The sequence below is a fragment of the Hipposideros armiger genome, unplaced genomic scaffold, assembly GCF_001890085.2.
Source record: "Hipposideros armiger isolate ML-2016 unplaced genomic scaffold, ASM189008v1 scaffold_660, whole genome shotgun sequence".
NCBI classification, from domain to species: domain Eukaryota; kingdom Metazoa; phylum Chordata; class Mammalia; order Chiroptera; family Hipposideridae; genus Hipposideros; species Hipposideros armiger.
The window spans coordinates 300,941-316,112 of NW_017732010.1; the positions used below are offsets into that span (position 1 = coordinate 300,941).

Sequence of the window (15,172 nt, forward strand, 5' to 3'; positions counted from 1 at the left end):
TAGGAGTGGGCATAGAGAACATAGACAAAAGTAAAGGATATTGACTTGGATCAAGATAGGAGAGAAATGAAATAGAGCTAGAGACAGAGCTAGAGATAGAAGTATTCAGCACAACTCTGTTCATTTTCTGAGTAATGTAGTTATCCACACTATATTTTTGAAATCTTATGCCTCCCTTTCAAAGAGAATGTTTTCTCTTGGGGAAAGGTATTAATGCACTGTAAATATGAAATTACAGAAAGTAATTAACAAAACAGAAAGCCCTGTGGGGTGCCAAAATTTTTTTTATCTATAGAATAAGGCAGGTTGAATATCAACTAGTTCAAGTGTGTGATTCAGCTTACTCATAAGGATAAAAAGGATTACAGAACTATCTTGGGGTAGTTGAGAGGATTATTGCTATAAAAAGAAACAGGGAAAAGAAAAACCAAAAAGATGAAAAAGGTTGTTACAGTATAATATGTATTTGGAAAGTACCTAATATGGATACTGATACAGAGGAGAAACTTAAAAATTAGAATTTGTTATAAACAAACCTTTCCTTTGTTTGAGGTGAAAATATTTAAAAGCTTTAGTTTTTGAATGATAGCAAAATTAAAAAAAGAAAATTAGCTGAGAAAAACACTCAGATATTTCTCAACTGAATATGTTCCACAGTAATTCCACCACAATTTTATTTTTCTAAAACCTAATTCCATTAAAATCGATGTACTTGCTAAATTCACAACTCACAATTCCAGAAATAATAAATTGTATCATAGGCAGATATGCTCTTTAGTAAAAGATATTCTTGTACATTGAAAATATTCTAAGATTTAGAAAATCAAAGATTCTTCAGTAATGCTTCTTAATATTAGATATGAAATAATTTCCATATGTCTTTTTATTTTCTTTTAGGTAAATCTTTTTTTCCTGTTAAATATTGTACGTGTTCTCATCACCAAGTTGAAAGTTACTCACCAGGCAGAGTCCAATCTCTACATGAAAGCCGTGAGAGCTACACTGATCCTGGTGCCATTACTCGGGATTGAATTTGTGCTGATTCCATGGCGACCTGAGGGAAGGATAGCAGAGGAGGTGTACGACTACATCATGCACATTCTTATGCACTATCAGGTATGGTGTTCCTACATCCTGAAGGCAGCTTGAGAAATTTGGTATTAAATTTATATATAACTTTGATTTTATTTTTGACTACATATGCAGTAAATTGGTTACAAATAGTGTAATATGTATCTTTTCCATTTGGAATCAACTTATTCTGTTTTTCTTTTACAGGGTCTTTTGGTCTCTACAATTTTCTGCTTCTTTAATGGAGAGGTATGGTGATTGATTTTGTTCCTTTTATAATTTTATATTAACAATATATTTTTTCTTAAAAATGACAGAATTATGAATTCCTTAAGAACAACTCTTTCAAATTTTGTTTCTATCAGGAAAGAGAACCATAAAACCTCTTTTCATAGATGCAACTCTCCTTCCCAAAAGCTCGGGTCATATTGGAGTTCAAGGCTAGGGCAAATATAGCCTCAGTTTAAAATACTCCATCATTGACTTGTATTCATCTAGTCTTTTGACCTACCTTTTGAACTAATCCTATTAAGCCTGGACTTTGACTTATGCATGGTGCGAGGCAATACTTAACTTCATAGAATATACATATACTCTAATAGGATAAAGAATTGGCTCATTTTCATTTTCCCCCTTTCTCTGTTTCTTTGTCTAACTCACAATATGGTCTTTGGAAACAGTTTTACAGTAGATACAAAAGGGATTAAAGAACTTAAACTCACAGTTACATATGAAGGAGACACAGTGTGTTAGGAAATTTACAATAGAATGCTCTAATTTGTAGCATGTCAATGTGGTCTTGGATATTTCAATATTTTTATCCAAGGCTTTCCTAATTGAAAAGTTTCAGGCATTTTAGAAACTGGCAGTACCATATTTCTTATGTATATGAATAGCATTATAGCTCAGTTAGAGCTATATTGACTTATCTCTAGATGTTTTTAATCTACTTGACGAATTTTAACCTGTTGGAGAATTTTGGCAAAATTCAACAAAGATTAGAAATCCAGGCAGCAACTGAGTGAGGCTGAGACCCTTGGTAACTGGAGCTTATCACAAAGCTTCATATGGAAAACACATAGAAACAGTTGGCATAACTTTATGAGAACAATTCTTATAAAACAAATCAACATTGGAAATCATGCACATATGAAAAACTACTAAATACAGTAATACCTTGGTTTGTGAGCATAATTCGTTCCAGAAACAAACTACTCATATTGCAAGACATCGCTCGTTTACCACATTAAAATGTATTAGAAATGTTTGCTCATCTTGGGGAACACTCGCAAAACAAGTTACTCATAATTCAAGGTTTTATTGTAGTGTTACCTTTACTTAAGTAATATTTTACCTCTCGGTCATAGCATATAATAAAATTTCATGTTTAATTTTTAAACTAAATATATTTTAATATTTAAGCATAGGTATTTATTTCATATATTTCTTTACAATGGGGTATAGAACTGAAAAACATAGTAGGCTCTATTTAACATCTTTAAATGGTGCTTCCATGATCCTTCTACTATACAGAAGACAACAGTGACTATTTTTCTGAAGTCAATGAGAAGTATAGACTGAGAATGCAATGAGAAAGAATAAATAAATCATTTGTTTTGATAATAAAATTCAAAAAACAATTGTTACATACCCCTATAAACTATTAATGTGTAAACTGGATTAAATAGATATATTTACTTCTTATATGGGATTTTACAGTTAAATATAGATGAGGGCTATGGACAACATGCCAAAGAACATGTGTGAAATATGAAAGATACACCTCTGCATTGGCAGAAACAGATTTGATTTTTTATAAAGGGTACATTGTAAGCGTACAAAACATAATCACTAGTAAAAATGTTGTGATTGGAAGCAGTATATACTAAGGGCACTACCATGGCAATGCATTTAAACCCTTAAGATTCCACTTTGTTCCTGGCTGTGATATCTTGGGCAAAACTCTGAACCTCCTGGAGTCTCAGGGTCCACTTTTATTAAAAAAGAAATAAAAGCAAATTTCTTACACAAGTCCCACAAGATTTAATGTAAACTAAAGATGTAAAGTTTTTAGCACAATGCTCCACCCTCCGTAGATACTCAGTACGTTATAGATTCCTGATTAAATTTGTCAAATCACTCATTTTCAAAAATACATGTATAAAAGGGAATATGAATCATATCGAAATCAAGTCCCAAACTGGCCCGTTAAAGTGCCCAGCTAGTCTCTAAACTAATGCCTAACGCTCTTGTTGCATCCTATCTGTGTAAGCAAAAGAGACACGGACCTTGATCCTCTGCCATGCCCTAAAACAGAGAAAATGTTGGCCGTAGAAAATTACAATAATACAAAATCTTTGAGCCAAGTTGTTGCCAAATCTTTTAGTTCTTCACAACATCTCCAATGTCTGTCCTCTTTTCTTCATCTCTCAAGATATAATCTCTGTTTGTGTATGATTCATTTCTCATTTTAAGAAATACCATAATCCCTCCTTGATTGTCTCTGCCTCTTCGTTCTTTTTTACTCCCATAATATAAAGACACAGCTGCCAAATTCATTTTGTGTGGTTCCAACTACGTCACGTACATCTTAAAATCATTTGCTCAGGCTTTCTTCTTGCTTTCCACTTTCGGTCACATAGATTGCTTTAGCTTAATGCCTCTCTTTTTGTTTTACTCTCACATTTAATTTATTTTATATTTTAGACAACATATTGCTATTTGCATTTCTCGCTAGTTAAGTAACTGTGGCTTTGTAGGTACGGAGGCCACATTCATCTCATCTCTAGTCAACTTAGACAAAAATGTGTGCTGTTTGCATAAAAAGGGACTCTAGTCATCAGAAATGCCCTCCCCAGCCTAAGGGATATATTTAACAACACCTGAGAGTAGATATTTTTATAAAGTGAACAAAAACATTTGTTGAGAATAACCAAACCCACATTCTGTAATGAGAACTAGGTAGAATTTTTATATGTAGCTCTATTAAATATCTTTTAACTGATTTAGGTTAAGGAGTATAGAATTGGTTCCTTATCAGGTGCTAAAAGACATATAAAGTTGTAATGTTATATTTTAAACAGTTGGCCTTACTATTTATATAACAGTCATGCAAAACAATAAAAACATTTTCATGTCTTTAATAATGTCGGACTATTTTCCTTTCCAATGGTGATTTTTCTTGTTATCTTTCCCTATTAAATTTTTCTCATTAAAATTTGATTAAAAGTGGCCATTTTAATGTCCTGTTGAACAGGTGTGATATTTGATTAAAGGTGAAAAAAAAATCCCTATAGAGAGTAATATACAGAAACAGATGTCTACAAGGCCTATGGGTCTTTAATTAGGCTCATTTTTAAGTTCAGTAAATAAGTACTCACTGTTCAGGAAACTGGCTTTCCATGGTTTTCTGATTTAGTTGCAAGGAAGAAATAAGGTGATAATCTTAATCAAAGCAGATATTTCAAGAGCAAAGAGTCAGATATTTCCAAAACCATTTTGACTTTTAGAATTGAATTTAAGCTTCCCTTTTTAAGACTATAAGTCCTACATTCACTTCTAAGATATTACTTCCTGTCAGCTTCTCCATAACATTTATGTAGAATATTTTGTACAAAACCAGAGACTATATAGTGTATGTATTCAATCAGTCCAGCATTTAGTCACAAAATGAGGGGAAATTAATTAAGCATAAAAATCAGGATCAAAAACAATTCCTATCAGAAATATCTGGATAATTGGCCAAGGGTCATTTTTATTTTAAATCTCTGAATATTTATTTAAAAGTCATGCCGTAAAGTCAATTCACTCATCATTTATGTTCTTGACAATATTACATATACAGATATTATTTTCAAATTACTTAATTTAAATGTTATTTGGAGAATTTGGAAATACATTATTAACCCATAAGGGAAACAACGTATAATTTTTTGCAAGATATATTTATTGTCCTATAAATGCTTTTATTTCAAAGAAAATCTACATGACTATAAATTACTCCTTCAGATATAGTCAGCGTACATAAAAAAATAAGCTTAAAAGCCCTGAAGTTCTGAATTTCATAATAATATAACTTTCAAAACCAATTTATTACATTTCTCATTACATAATTTTTTTGAGTATACAGTAAAGAAAAGCTACCTGAAATTCTAATAATCCATTTTGAATTCTAAAGAAACTCATTAACTTGTTTCTTCCATTTTTCTACATGCTAAAACATGAAATGAGACTTTAAGTGATAGAATATAGAAGGTTAAGAGGACTTTGAATATTCCTATAGAGCTGCAGATATCCTGGGAATACCTATTGCCTAGAGAGAGAGTTTGTAATTAGGAGAATTGTTTTCTTGACCTCTTACACAAGTAAATGAAAAAGACTCAAATAAGCCAGCCCCATTTTAAAGTTTAATATTGACTTGCACACATGAATATAATGAGTAAACATTCGAGGAATTATATATAATTAGTCGGAAGTTAAACAATTATTGCATGAGTATGTTCGTAGTACATGAATTGCTGGAAATTTGCGTTTAGATGCTCAGCTTCCCTTTGAGGAAGCAATCAAAGTGTCAAAGAGCATAGAGAGCCTAAGGAAGACAATTCAAAACTACATATGCATTGGAAAGACAGATCAGGTCACAGGAATGTGGCCAATACATATGTAACCTAGAAACAGAGGGCTCCCGCCAGTCTCCTCACTCATCAGATACCTGGTTCAGGTTACTTGAGTTGCAGATGTATTTGAATATTCTCATTTGCCCTCACAGACTCAATATGAAGAAAAGAAGCCTAGTGCCTTATGTTCAGTTAAAACCAGAGTCACTATATATGACCTATCTAGTTTTTCACAATACTCATCTCATTTGTAATGATCTGTTCAACACTTTCTTCTCTCTGGGTAGTAAGCTCCTCAGAGGAGCTGACCCCCACTGCCAAGAATGCAGCACAATACCTGGCATATGATAATCACTCAATCAAAGGTTGTTGCTGCTGCTATTGATGATGGTGATGATGATGGTGATGATGATGATGATGATGATTTATATTCCCTGTACCCCTGCTTCTTTTTCTTTCATCTCTTTTCCCTCTTCCTGTATATTCTCACTCATCTTCTCATTCTATTAATAAAGATATTAATACAAAACTCAACGTTGTACATGCAAACTTGTAATTGGGAGGTCTGGATTAACTGCTTTATGACAACACATCCATACACATTATTAAAGCTCAAAGATAAGGCATGGAAAGGAAAATATTAATGGAATATAAATGTACAGAGTAATTGCAGTGAATTTCCTAATGTAAATATGGTTCACTCAATTAAATTTTTTAAATTAAGTAAAAAAGAGAAATATTATTCACTAACATTAATGCTTTTTTTAAAAAAAAGCTTTTCTACATAACTTATTTTATTGTACTCATAAATACAATATCTTCATTTCAAATAATGGCTTGCTCTTGTCTTTTCTGTTTCTTTTTGATTGATAGGTTCAAGCAATTCTGAGAAGAAACTGGAATCAATATAAAATCCAATTTGGAAATGGCTTTTCCCATTCAGATGCTCTTCGTAGCGCATCCTACACTGTGTCAACAATCAGTGATGGCACAGGTTATAGTCATGACTGCCCAAGCGAACACTTAAATGGAAAAAGCATCCATGATATTGAAAATATTGTCTTAAAGCCAGAAAAGTGCAACGATTATATTATATAATAGAGGCAGGATTGCTTCACTATTTTATGCCACTCCTAACTCAAGGACTTGGATCCATGACTTTATAACCAGAAGACTTCAATATTAAGTGACTTTCTTGAGTACCACAAAGAAAGCCCTCACATGAATTCAGCATTGTGTTGATAAATATTTGACAACTATCTCTATGGAGGGGAAAGAAAGCCCTGATTTGTAATGGTTGCCAGTTTTTACTACCTTTGGTCCTACCTTGGCTGATTTCAAGCTATTAACTTGACAACACTGAATGTGGAATTAGGAAAAGATGACCATAATCAACTGTTGTGGCTGGTGTAAGCCAGTTCTAGCACACTACTGCATGAACTCACAAATGAATGAGACTCTAAACGTTTATATACACCTTGGGCATGAATCTACTCTTGTCATAAAGAGACCTAGCTAAGGTCTGCAGACGTGGAGGGAAAACTAGCTTTTCACTTATTTTTTAAATCTTTATCTGATATTCATTGGTGCAGTTGACTTTTTTTTCCCCTTAGAGAATAGTCTAGCCCTTTCTGTATTTACCCTTTCAAATGGAACAGATAGGGAGTTACTTACTCCTGTTAACTTACCTTCTTCTTCCCAAGAAAGGCAACTGAGCAGAATTGCTGCCGGCTACTCATTTGCTGAAACATCACAGTTATACTCTGTGTCATATCTGTTTTTGAGACTTGATGAACAGTATGTATGACATGCAGTCCTACTTTGGTATCATTAGGGAGACAGCTCCGTTGATACTATGAAACACCTTCTCAGCTGCTTTCCTACCTTACTACATAAGTGAGAGGGAACCGGAGTCCCTGTATCTGTAAACAAAAACTTTGCCCCTTCCATCTCTACTGTGTAGACAAATTAGCAAATACTTCACATGAAGAAAATCAATGAAGGGTTTCTTATTTCCTTGGCAGTTTGTGAAAGAAAAAAAAATGTTGTGAAAAATAAGCTTGTAAATACTCAGTTATTCTATTTTATAGCCTTAAGTCAAATACATACACTCTAGGTAACATTTTAAAAAATAAATACATAATGTGACAATGTATGAATGTTGATATCTGATACTGTGTCTGGGCAGATTTTATAATAAAATAGAGTCTGGAATTCTATATTTGGTAAATATTTTAAAGACAACCAGATGTCAGCATCAGAAGTTTAGAACTAACAAAATAGCTATGATAACATATAAAATATTTATTGAAAACAAACTCAAAGCCATATTTTAATTGATCATATGAGCTTGGGTGTTTCATACCTTAATAATAGGTATGTTTGACATATTTCTCTTTTTATTTTGACGATGAACTTGTTTTCTAATCCAGAAAATTTTAGTGACTCCTACTGTAATAAATGCTAACCCGCTACTTTTATGGTTTTTACCCCATTAAAAATATTAATTTTCTGACTTTTACTTTATGAAGATATACAGCTTTGGAAATATTCCAGGTTATTTTTTAAAACTATAAGAATACAATATATATCATATACAGTGTTTTAATATTTTAATAGAGCTACTATATATGATAATACAAATCAGCAAAAGATTTGAACATAGCATTGAGTAAGAATTGTTGTCAGTATGTTTATGGAATAATTAAATTAAGATGGAAGATAGCCTTGCTAATGAATTAAAATGACATTTAAAGGTGATTCAATTTCCCTAAAATTATTTTCCACTGAAATATATGAAAAACAAAAATGCCATCAATGAGTAAAAGTCAGTTTTGGGAGGAGAAGTCACTATTTGTATATGTTTTTACAGTGTATCAATCTGCTTAAAATGGATTAAACAATTCAGTCATCAAAGTTTGTTTCTTAAGCTGTCAATAGATGGTGAGTTCAGAAGTCATTTGAAATTGTCCAGGAAAATCATCTAACTTAGTAAGAATAACATATTAAATGGCCTAGCTAATACTCTTATAATGTATCTATCTATATACATGTAAAGACTTTGTCAAATTTGTGGATTTCATAGCAAGGTCACAGAAAAAGGAATATAGGCTGTTCTGAACATTCTACTGACTAAATTATACAAAGGAATCCTTTAAATAAATTCAATTTTTAGCTATTTATTATTCAAAGACACAGATCAAAATCCTTTGCTGATACTGTACATATTTCACCATTCTTCCAGACAAACTGTCAAGTCTCAACCATAAATGACAGTAGAAAATGTCAAATTATCAGCTAGCATTGTATTAAAATTACACTGCAATTTTCAAGATTTTTTATTGTGTTTTTATCATATTAACTTTAGATCACATTTCCTTTATGGCCAGGATTTATCTATTGTACAGTCTTCAGCTGTAAGCAGTAATTACTCTGTGTTAGTTTTGTACTAATATTTTTTAGGGGTAATATTTTTTAAATTTTAGACTTCTCTAAAGCTGAAGTACTAATTAAGATCTCTTTTGTATCTTAATCATGATGAAAAATTAATATCAATATTTTAAAAGTAAACTTCTTCAGTATCTAAAAACTAATTTTGGGAATTTATAACTTTTAAAATGCAGATCTGCTATTTTTCTTCAAGTACTTGTGTAAGTGATATTTTAATTTTTTAAAAATTCTAATCTGTTGGGGTTTTTTCCTAAAGTTATTTTTCCAATGCATTTATTCATAAAATATCCATTCTGGAATTTAGTGTTTGTTCAAGTGTAATCCAATGTACATAGAATTAGTGATAGCTGTAGTGCTGTATTTATTGCTTAATAATTTTTTCAAAAATGTGAACTTATTTTAATTTTCTCTTGGTTTTAACCTGCTAATAGAAACCACCATTTCTATTACCTATAAAACATACCAAAGATATTCTGAGCAATTATAACAATTCATGTTATGCCTACTTAATGTATATCTCTATTTTTTGATTGTATGAAAATATTAAAGTTATGAGTTAAAAGTGATTTTCACTTATATTTACTGGAGTGCTGAATAATCCAACATAACTCTTTGCAGCAATCAGTGGCATACTTCTTACAATCAATTACTATATCTCTATTATCCCCTTTGAAGTCTTTAATACACCCATACACCATTTCCTAAACCATATTTTAAAATGTTAGGAATTTATTTTTTTAAGCTAGAAAATTCCAAATAAACTACAATGTATACAAATAGTGGCCCTAGAAGTGATCCTCTCAGTCTTTTCAAATTTTTAACCATTTAAAAACCTTGCAATTTTTACTCACAGAAATATAAGTGGAAAGAAAGAGGAACCATATGGGGATGTGAAGGCCTAATGTAGATAGTAAGGGAGAAAATTTGTTAAACAACTATTTTAAAAACTTCACAAACTGAATATTATTTTTTTCTCCAGATTTTTACACTATGATGGGGTTTGTTTGCAACATGCAACACACCTTCCTCCGTTGCAATTTAATTTCTCCTATTCTCCCTGGTTTACCCATTGACTTTCATGTAGTTATTGGTGATGCATATACAAAAACGTTTTTAAATCTTAGGGTTTAAATAAATCTAACACAAGACCTTCGTATAAGAAAGTCATATTCCTATGAGATCTAGTTTACATTTATAAGTTTGAAATATCAGAATAGACGCTATCCATTGTGTATTCACTATCAGCTCTGAAGGTATGTCACTTGGTAAAAAATCAGCAAGTGGGATATACATTAATAAATGCCATTGAATTCACAATATTAAGCTAATTTTATCTTAAAATTGAGATCAGATTACTAAATAAATTTAACTCAACAAAGTGTATTGAGCATCTACTATTTACAAAGCACAATACTAGGAGCATTGCAGTGTAAAACGGAGTTCCTCCATAGAGATTTTACAACTTAAATGATATTTTACAACCTAATATGTTTCACCTTACTTTCAAAGAGACATTTGTTCACTACTTCGCTGTGCATAATCTTTGTTTTGAGCCTATGAAAGCTGCAATTCAAACCACACAAATAGTTTTACAACATAGCTCACAGGAGCAAATGAAGAATTAAAAAGAGTTGAATTAAATCTGGCATTATTGCTCCCAAGTGCAAAACACTTTTTTCTATATTCCAACTGGAGGCTATATCAAAAATTCCCAGGCTTTGACCCAGAGACAACTCCTCCCTTGGATCAAAATTTCCATGCTTTATTCCAAAAATGCAGTAAGCATTATGCTCAATAGTGTGAAACATTCACCACAGCTTACAACACGCAAGGAATAGAGGATGCAAATCGAATAAATAGGGTGACAGAAAGTTAGCTCTACCCCATCTCATCCCCATGCACGCATGTGGCCGGAACTCAACAGTATTAACACGTGGAACTATATCTCTGCTCACTTCAGAGGGTTTCCCAAACTCCGCATTTCTGGCTGCACATCCGTGCGACACAAAAGCGGGATACACCCAGCAAACAAGCAACTCATTTCAACTTAAACACCCGGGAATAGCCTTTTTTTTTTTCTTTCATGTTTATTCTTGTTTTCAAAGTATCACGGGAAAATGGGGTAAAAACCTTGCCTGAACCCCAGTTCTACCTAGGAATTCATTCTGTCATTCAGCAAATATTTATTGTATGTGAGAAGTATTATTTTAGATCAGGTAATCAGGGAGGGCTCCCTGATGGCGGTGATATGAGAGCAGAGACCTGAGAGAGCTATGCGGTTTGGGGGGATGGGAGGCATCACTGGCATGGTGACAAGCAAATGCACAAGTTCTGTGACAGGACTGTGCTTAAGAGTTTGAGAAACCTCAAGAATGTGAGGGGAGGCGCACTGGAAATGGAGAGAGATGAGGCCAGAGAGTCCCCAGTGGCCATATCATCTAGGGACTTGGAAGCCTAGGTGTGGAGTTTTCATTTTATTCTCTACAAGGACAGGAGGGTTTGAGGAAAAGAATAGTGAAATAATCTGACATCTGAGGTATATTTTTAGAAGTTCACTCTGACTGCTGAATGGAGAATAAACTGTGCAGTAGCAAGGGCAAACGCAGGATGGAAACGGGGTGGAATCAGGGAGACGGTTAGGCTACTGCAGCTGTCCAGGCAAGGGATGATGCTGGCAGCTCAAAATCGCATGTTAGCAGAGGTGCTGGGGAGTCAAAGGATTCTGGGTATACATAGGACTGGAGCTAAGGAAATATGCTTTCGGATTGGATATAAATTTAAGAGTCAAGGATGGCTTCATTGTGTTTTATTGTTATTATTATGATTTGTTGTTGTTTTGTTTCCTCGAACATTAAGGAGAATGGAGTCACATTCACTGTTTACTAAAAGAGGAAGGAATGAGAGAGGGGCCATTGGTGGGAGAAATCAAGAGTTCAGTGTTAGCCGTGATAAGGCTGCGATTCTATGAGGCTCCACGCAGGGATGTGGAATAGGCTGCTCACTCCATGAGTCTGAACACCAGGAGAGAGGTGTGGGAAGTTGGCACTTCTTATTCCTTTTCACGCTTTTTGCCCATTCCTCAGCTCCTCTCCCCTTTGCCCACCATCAGTTTATTCTCTGTATTTATGACTTTTTCTCCTTAATTCTATTAATGTGATATATTAAATTAATAGATTTTCTAAATATTGATCCATTCTTGAATTCCTGAAATATATTTTACTTGGTCATGAAATATCTTTTAATATGCATTCAATTCTATTTGCCAAATAAAAACAACAGTAGGTAATTATTTTGGAATTAGACGTGTTGATTCTAAATTTCATATGGAGTAATAAAAGTAGCCATGAAGGCTATAAACAAGGGATGTGGGAGATAATCCCTGACAGATATTATGTCACCCCATAATTAAAACAGTGGTAATGGCACATGACTAGAAGGACAGAGAGAACAAGGGGAGAGGAAGTGTGTCTGCAGACTACTTTTTTAAAGTATTTTGTTGTAAACAAAGTGGAAATGGTAGGAACAGGGAGTGAACTGATGTTATCACCCATATAACCCAGAGATTCACTCATTCTTTTTCTTTCCTCACTTTTTCTTCTTTAAAAATGTGCCACCTCTGGAATACTAGGTGTAAGAAATGGGCTTTTTAACAAGCCACATAACTTTTTAACAAGTTACTCTCATCTGTAGAAGGCCAAATGCGTTGAAACTATCACCTGTACAGTACAAAAGTCTGTAGAGGACAACCATATTCCTCATAGATTTTTACCTGGGAAAGGAGTGGAGATGCCACTCGTTCGCTTGTTTCTTCAAGTTACAATTATAAGCATATAAATTTTCCATGTTATTTCAGTGATTTAATGGATGCCAAACCATACCTGTGGAAGATCTAAGAGTACTTAAACCCCAAGTAAAACACCATATTCTACATTTTCTGCAAAGTTAAATGTTTCAAATTTCCACCTACATTCTCTTTTCTCAGACCCCAGCTAGAAGGCATTTCTCTGTCCTCCTAAAAGCCCACATGTTTTCATCTTATAATTTTGTTCCAAAGTATTCCTTAAATATTTTTGCTACTTAGATTTGTCCTTCACAATTTCATTTTAACTTTTCTCTGACCTTTTTCTTTTTATTTTACCTCAGGCTACATATTACATTCCATCCCATTGCTGTCTTAAATTTTCAAAAACACCTTTACATTATGAATCCCCAGTCTGTTATTGTTTACACCATATCTTAGTCTTCTCAGGCTCCATGACAGAAATAGCATAGACCGGGTGAGCTAATCAACAGAAATTTATTTCTCCCAGTTCCTGGGGCTTGAAAGTCCAAGATCAAGGTGCCAGCAAGGTGTCAATGTCAAGGTTTTACCCTGAGGCCTCTTCTTTTAGTTCGTAGGCAGGTGTCATCTTGCTGTGTGCTCACAGGACATCTTCACTGGACATGTGGGGACTCAGTGAGCTATCTGGTATCTCTTCTGATAGGAACACCTATTTTATCAGATCAGGGTCACACTTTTATGACCTCATTTAACCCTAATTTCTTCATTAGAGCTCATACTCCAAATACAAACACACTGGGGGTTAGGGCTTCAACATATGACTTTTGGGGGAACATAAACATTCAATCTACAACACTCATTATTTCATTAGAAGCTCTCTGCGTACTACCCATTACCTCATAATAAAGCAAACAAAACATAACAAGAAAACTAAAATTTACATTTCTCCTGTAAAGCAGATAGCATTTCCTTTTCTGAAATAAGAGTTCAACAAAAATTATCTTATTGTTTATGTCTATTTCCAGAAGTTGCTAATGGCTTACTTCTTGATCTTTTGTCATAGTAAGACAAGTTAGTTAATATAACGTCAGGCAGTCAGGAATTCCGTGGTAGAGTGAGCAAAAGTAAAACACTAGCCATTTCTTACACTAGCTATTTTTTTCAATGTTATGTGTATAACTCCCCCTTACTGGAACAGAGACATCAATCATATCCTAGGGCAACAAAGCCATTTTGGACAACATTGCAAAAGGCCTTCCCAAGGCTGAGCAACAGAACAAATCTGATAAACACCTTAATAACAAGCACCAGCATTCCAGAATTCCCCCTCCCAGGCAGAAAGAAAAGTATAAAACTCAGCCTTTTACCCTACCTAGTGAGCATCCCATTTTCCGGGTGCCCCTTCCCACTCAGGAGCTGTAACCTTTCTCTTGCTTTAATAAAACTATCCTCTGCTACAAACTCTACCTCTGGTCCATGTCTCTGTTCTTTAGCCTCACGAGACCAGGACCACGGCACAAGAAATATCCTACATCAATAGAACATCCAATTTCCTCATAAGCTCCAAAATTCTCCCTCTTCAAAGTTCATTTTGGTCACTTTTATTTCTTCATTTTCACGTAGCAAATTCATCCAGAGTAATTTTTTTTTTCCTTTTCATTCTGTGTCCAGAAAGCTTACCCAGCTGTTATTTGTCTCTGCTTTTTACTGTTACTTACTCAGATAAAGCTTGTAAAAGAATGCTCCTCATCTCCAAGGATGTACAAGTAGCTCTTTTTACAAAATCCCTGTTTGATGTAGGTCTACACACCCAGGATACTTTTCTAGATTGCAGTTTACACTCCAGTGTGCATACTCCATACACTTATGGTAACCATGCATTCCAGTTTCCAGTTTGCTCAAGAGTCTAGGTTTGGTGTTTGTTGCTCTGGCATCAGTTGCAGCTTAGCATTTGCAGCACTGGCCTCAGAGCCATGAAAAAAGTGCTAAGTTCCTTTCCTGGCATTTTAGACCCCCAACTCTGGCCATGCTCTATCTAGCTGGGCCTCTTTCCACCTGATGAGTAGTTATCTGAGCCAAAGAAACAAGTCCACCTAGAGCTTAATCCCCCCCTTCTAACCATATCCTGGCACACTGGCACCCCAGAGCTTCCAGCCTGAATGACTGACGCTCATATACAGGACTGCATGAGACTTTCAGCTAGATTTCTTTTTCTAATAATGGACCTTCACTCTTCTACAACCACCCCTAGTCT

The 15,172-nt window shown here is 34.1% G+C and overlaps 1 protein-coding gene across 2 annotated transcripts in view; it reads left to right on the top strand.

Moving 5' to 3' along the window:
* CALCRL (calcitonin receptor like receptor) overlaps positions 1 to 9,703 on the top strand; it is a 100,023-nt gene extending 90,320 nt beyond the window's left edge. For both annotated transcript variants that reach the window (XM_019626137.1, XM_019626136.1), the window contains 3 exons: positions 898 to 1,116; positions 1,279 to 1,320; positions 6,561 to 9,703. In XM_019626137.1, the coding sequence (XP_019481682.1) occupies positions 898 to 1,116; positions 1,279 to 1,320; positions 6,561 to 6,785 (486 nt within the window). In that variant the 3' untranslated portion in view covers positions 6,786 to 9,703. The remainder of the gene's footprint in view (positions 1 to 897; positions 1,117 to 1,278; positions 1,321 to 6,560) is intronic.
* Positions 9,704 to 15,172: the final 5,469 nt, after the last annotated feature.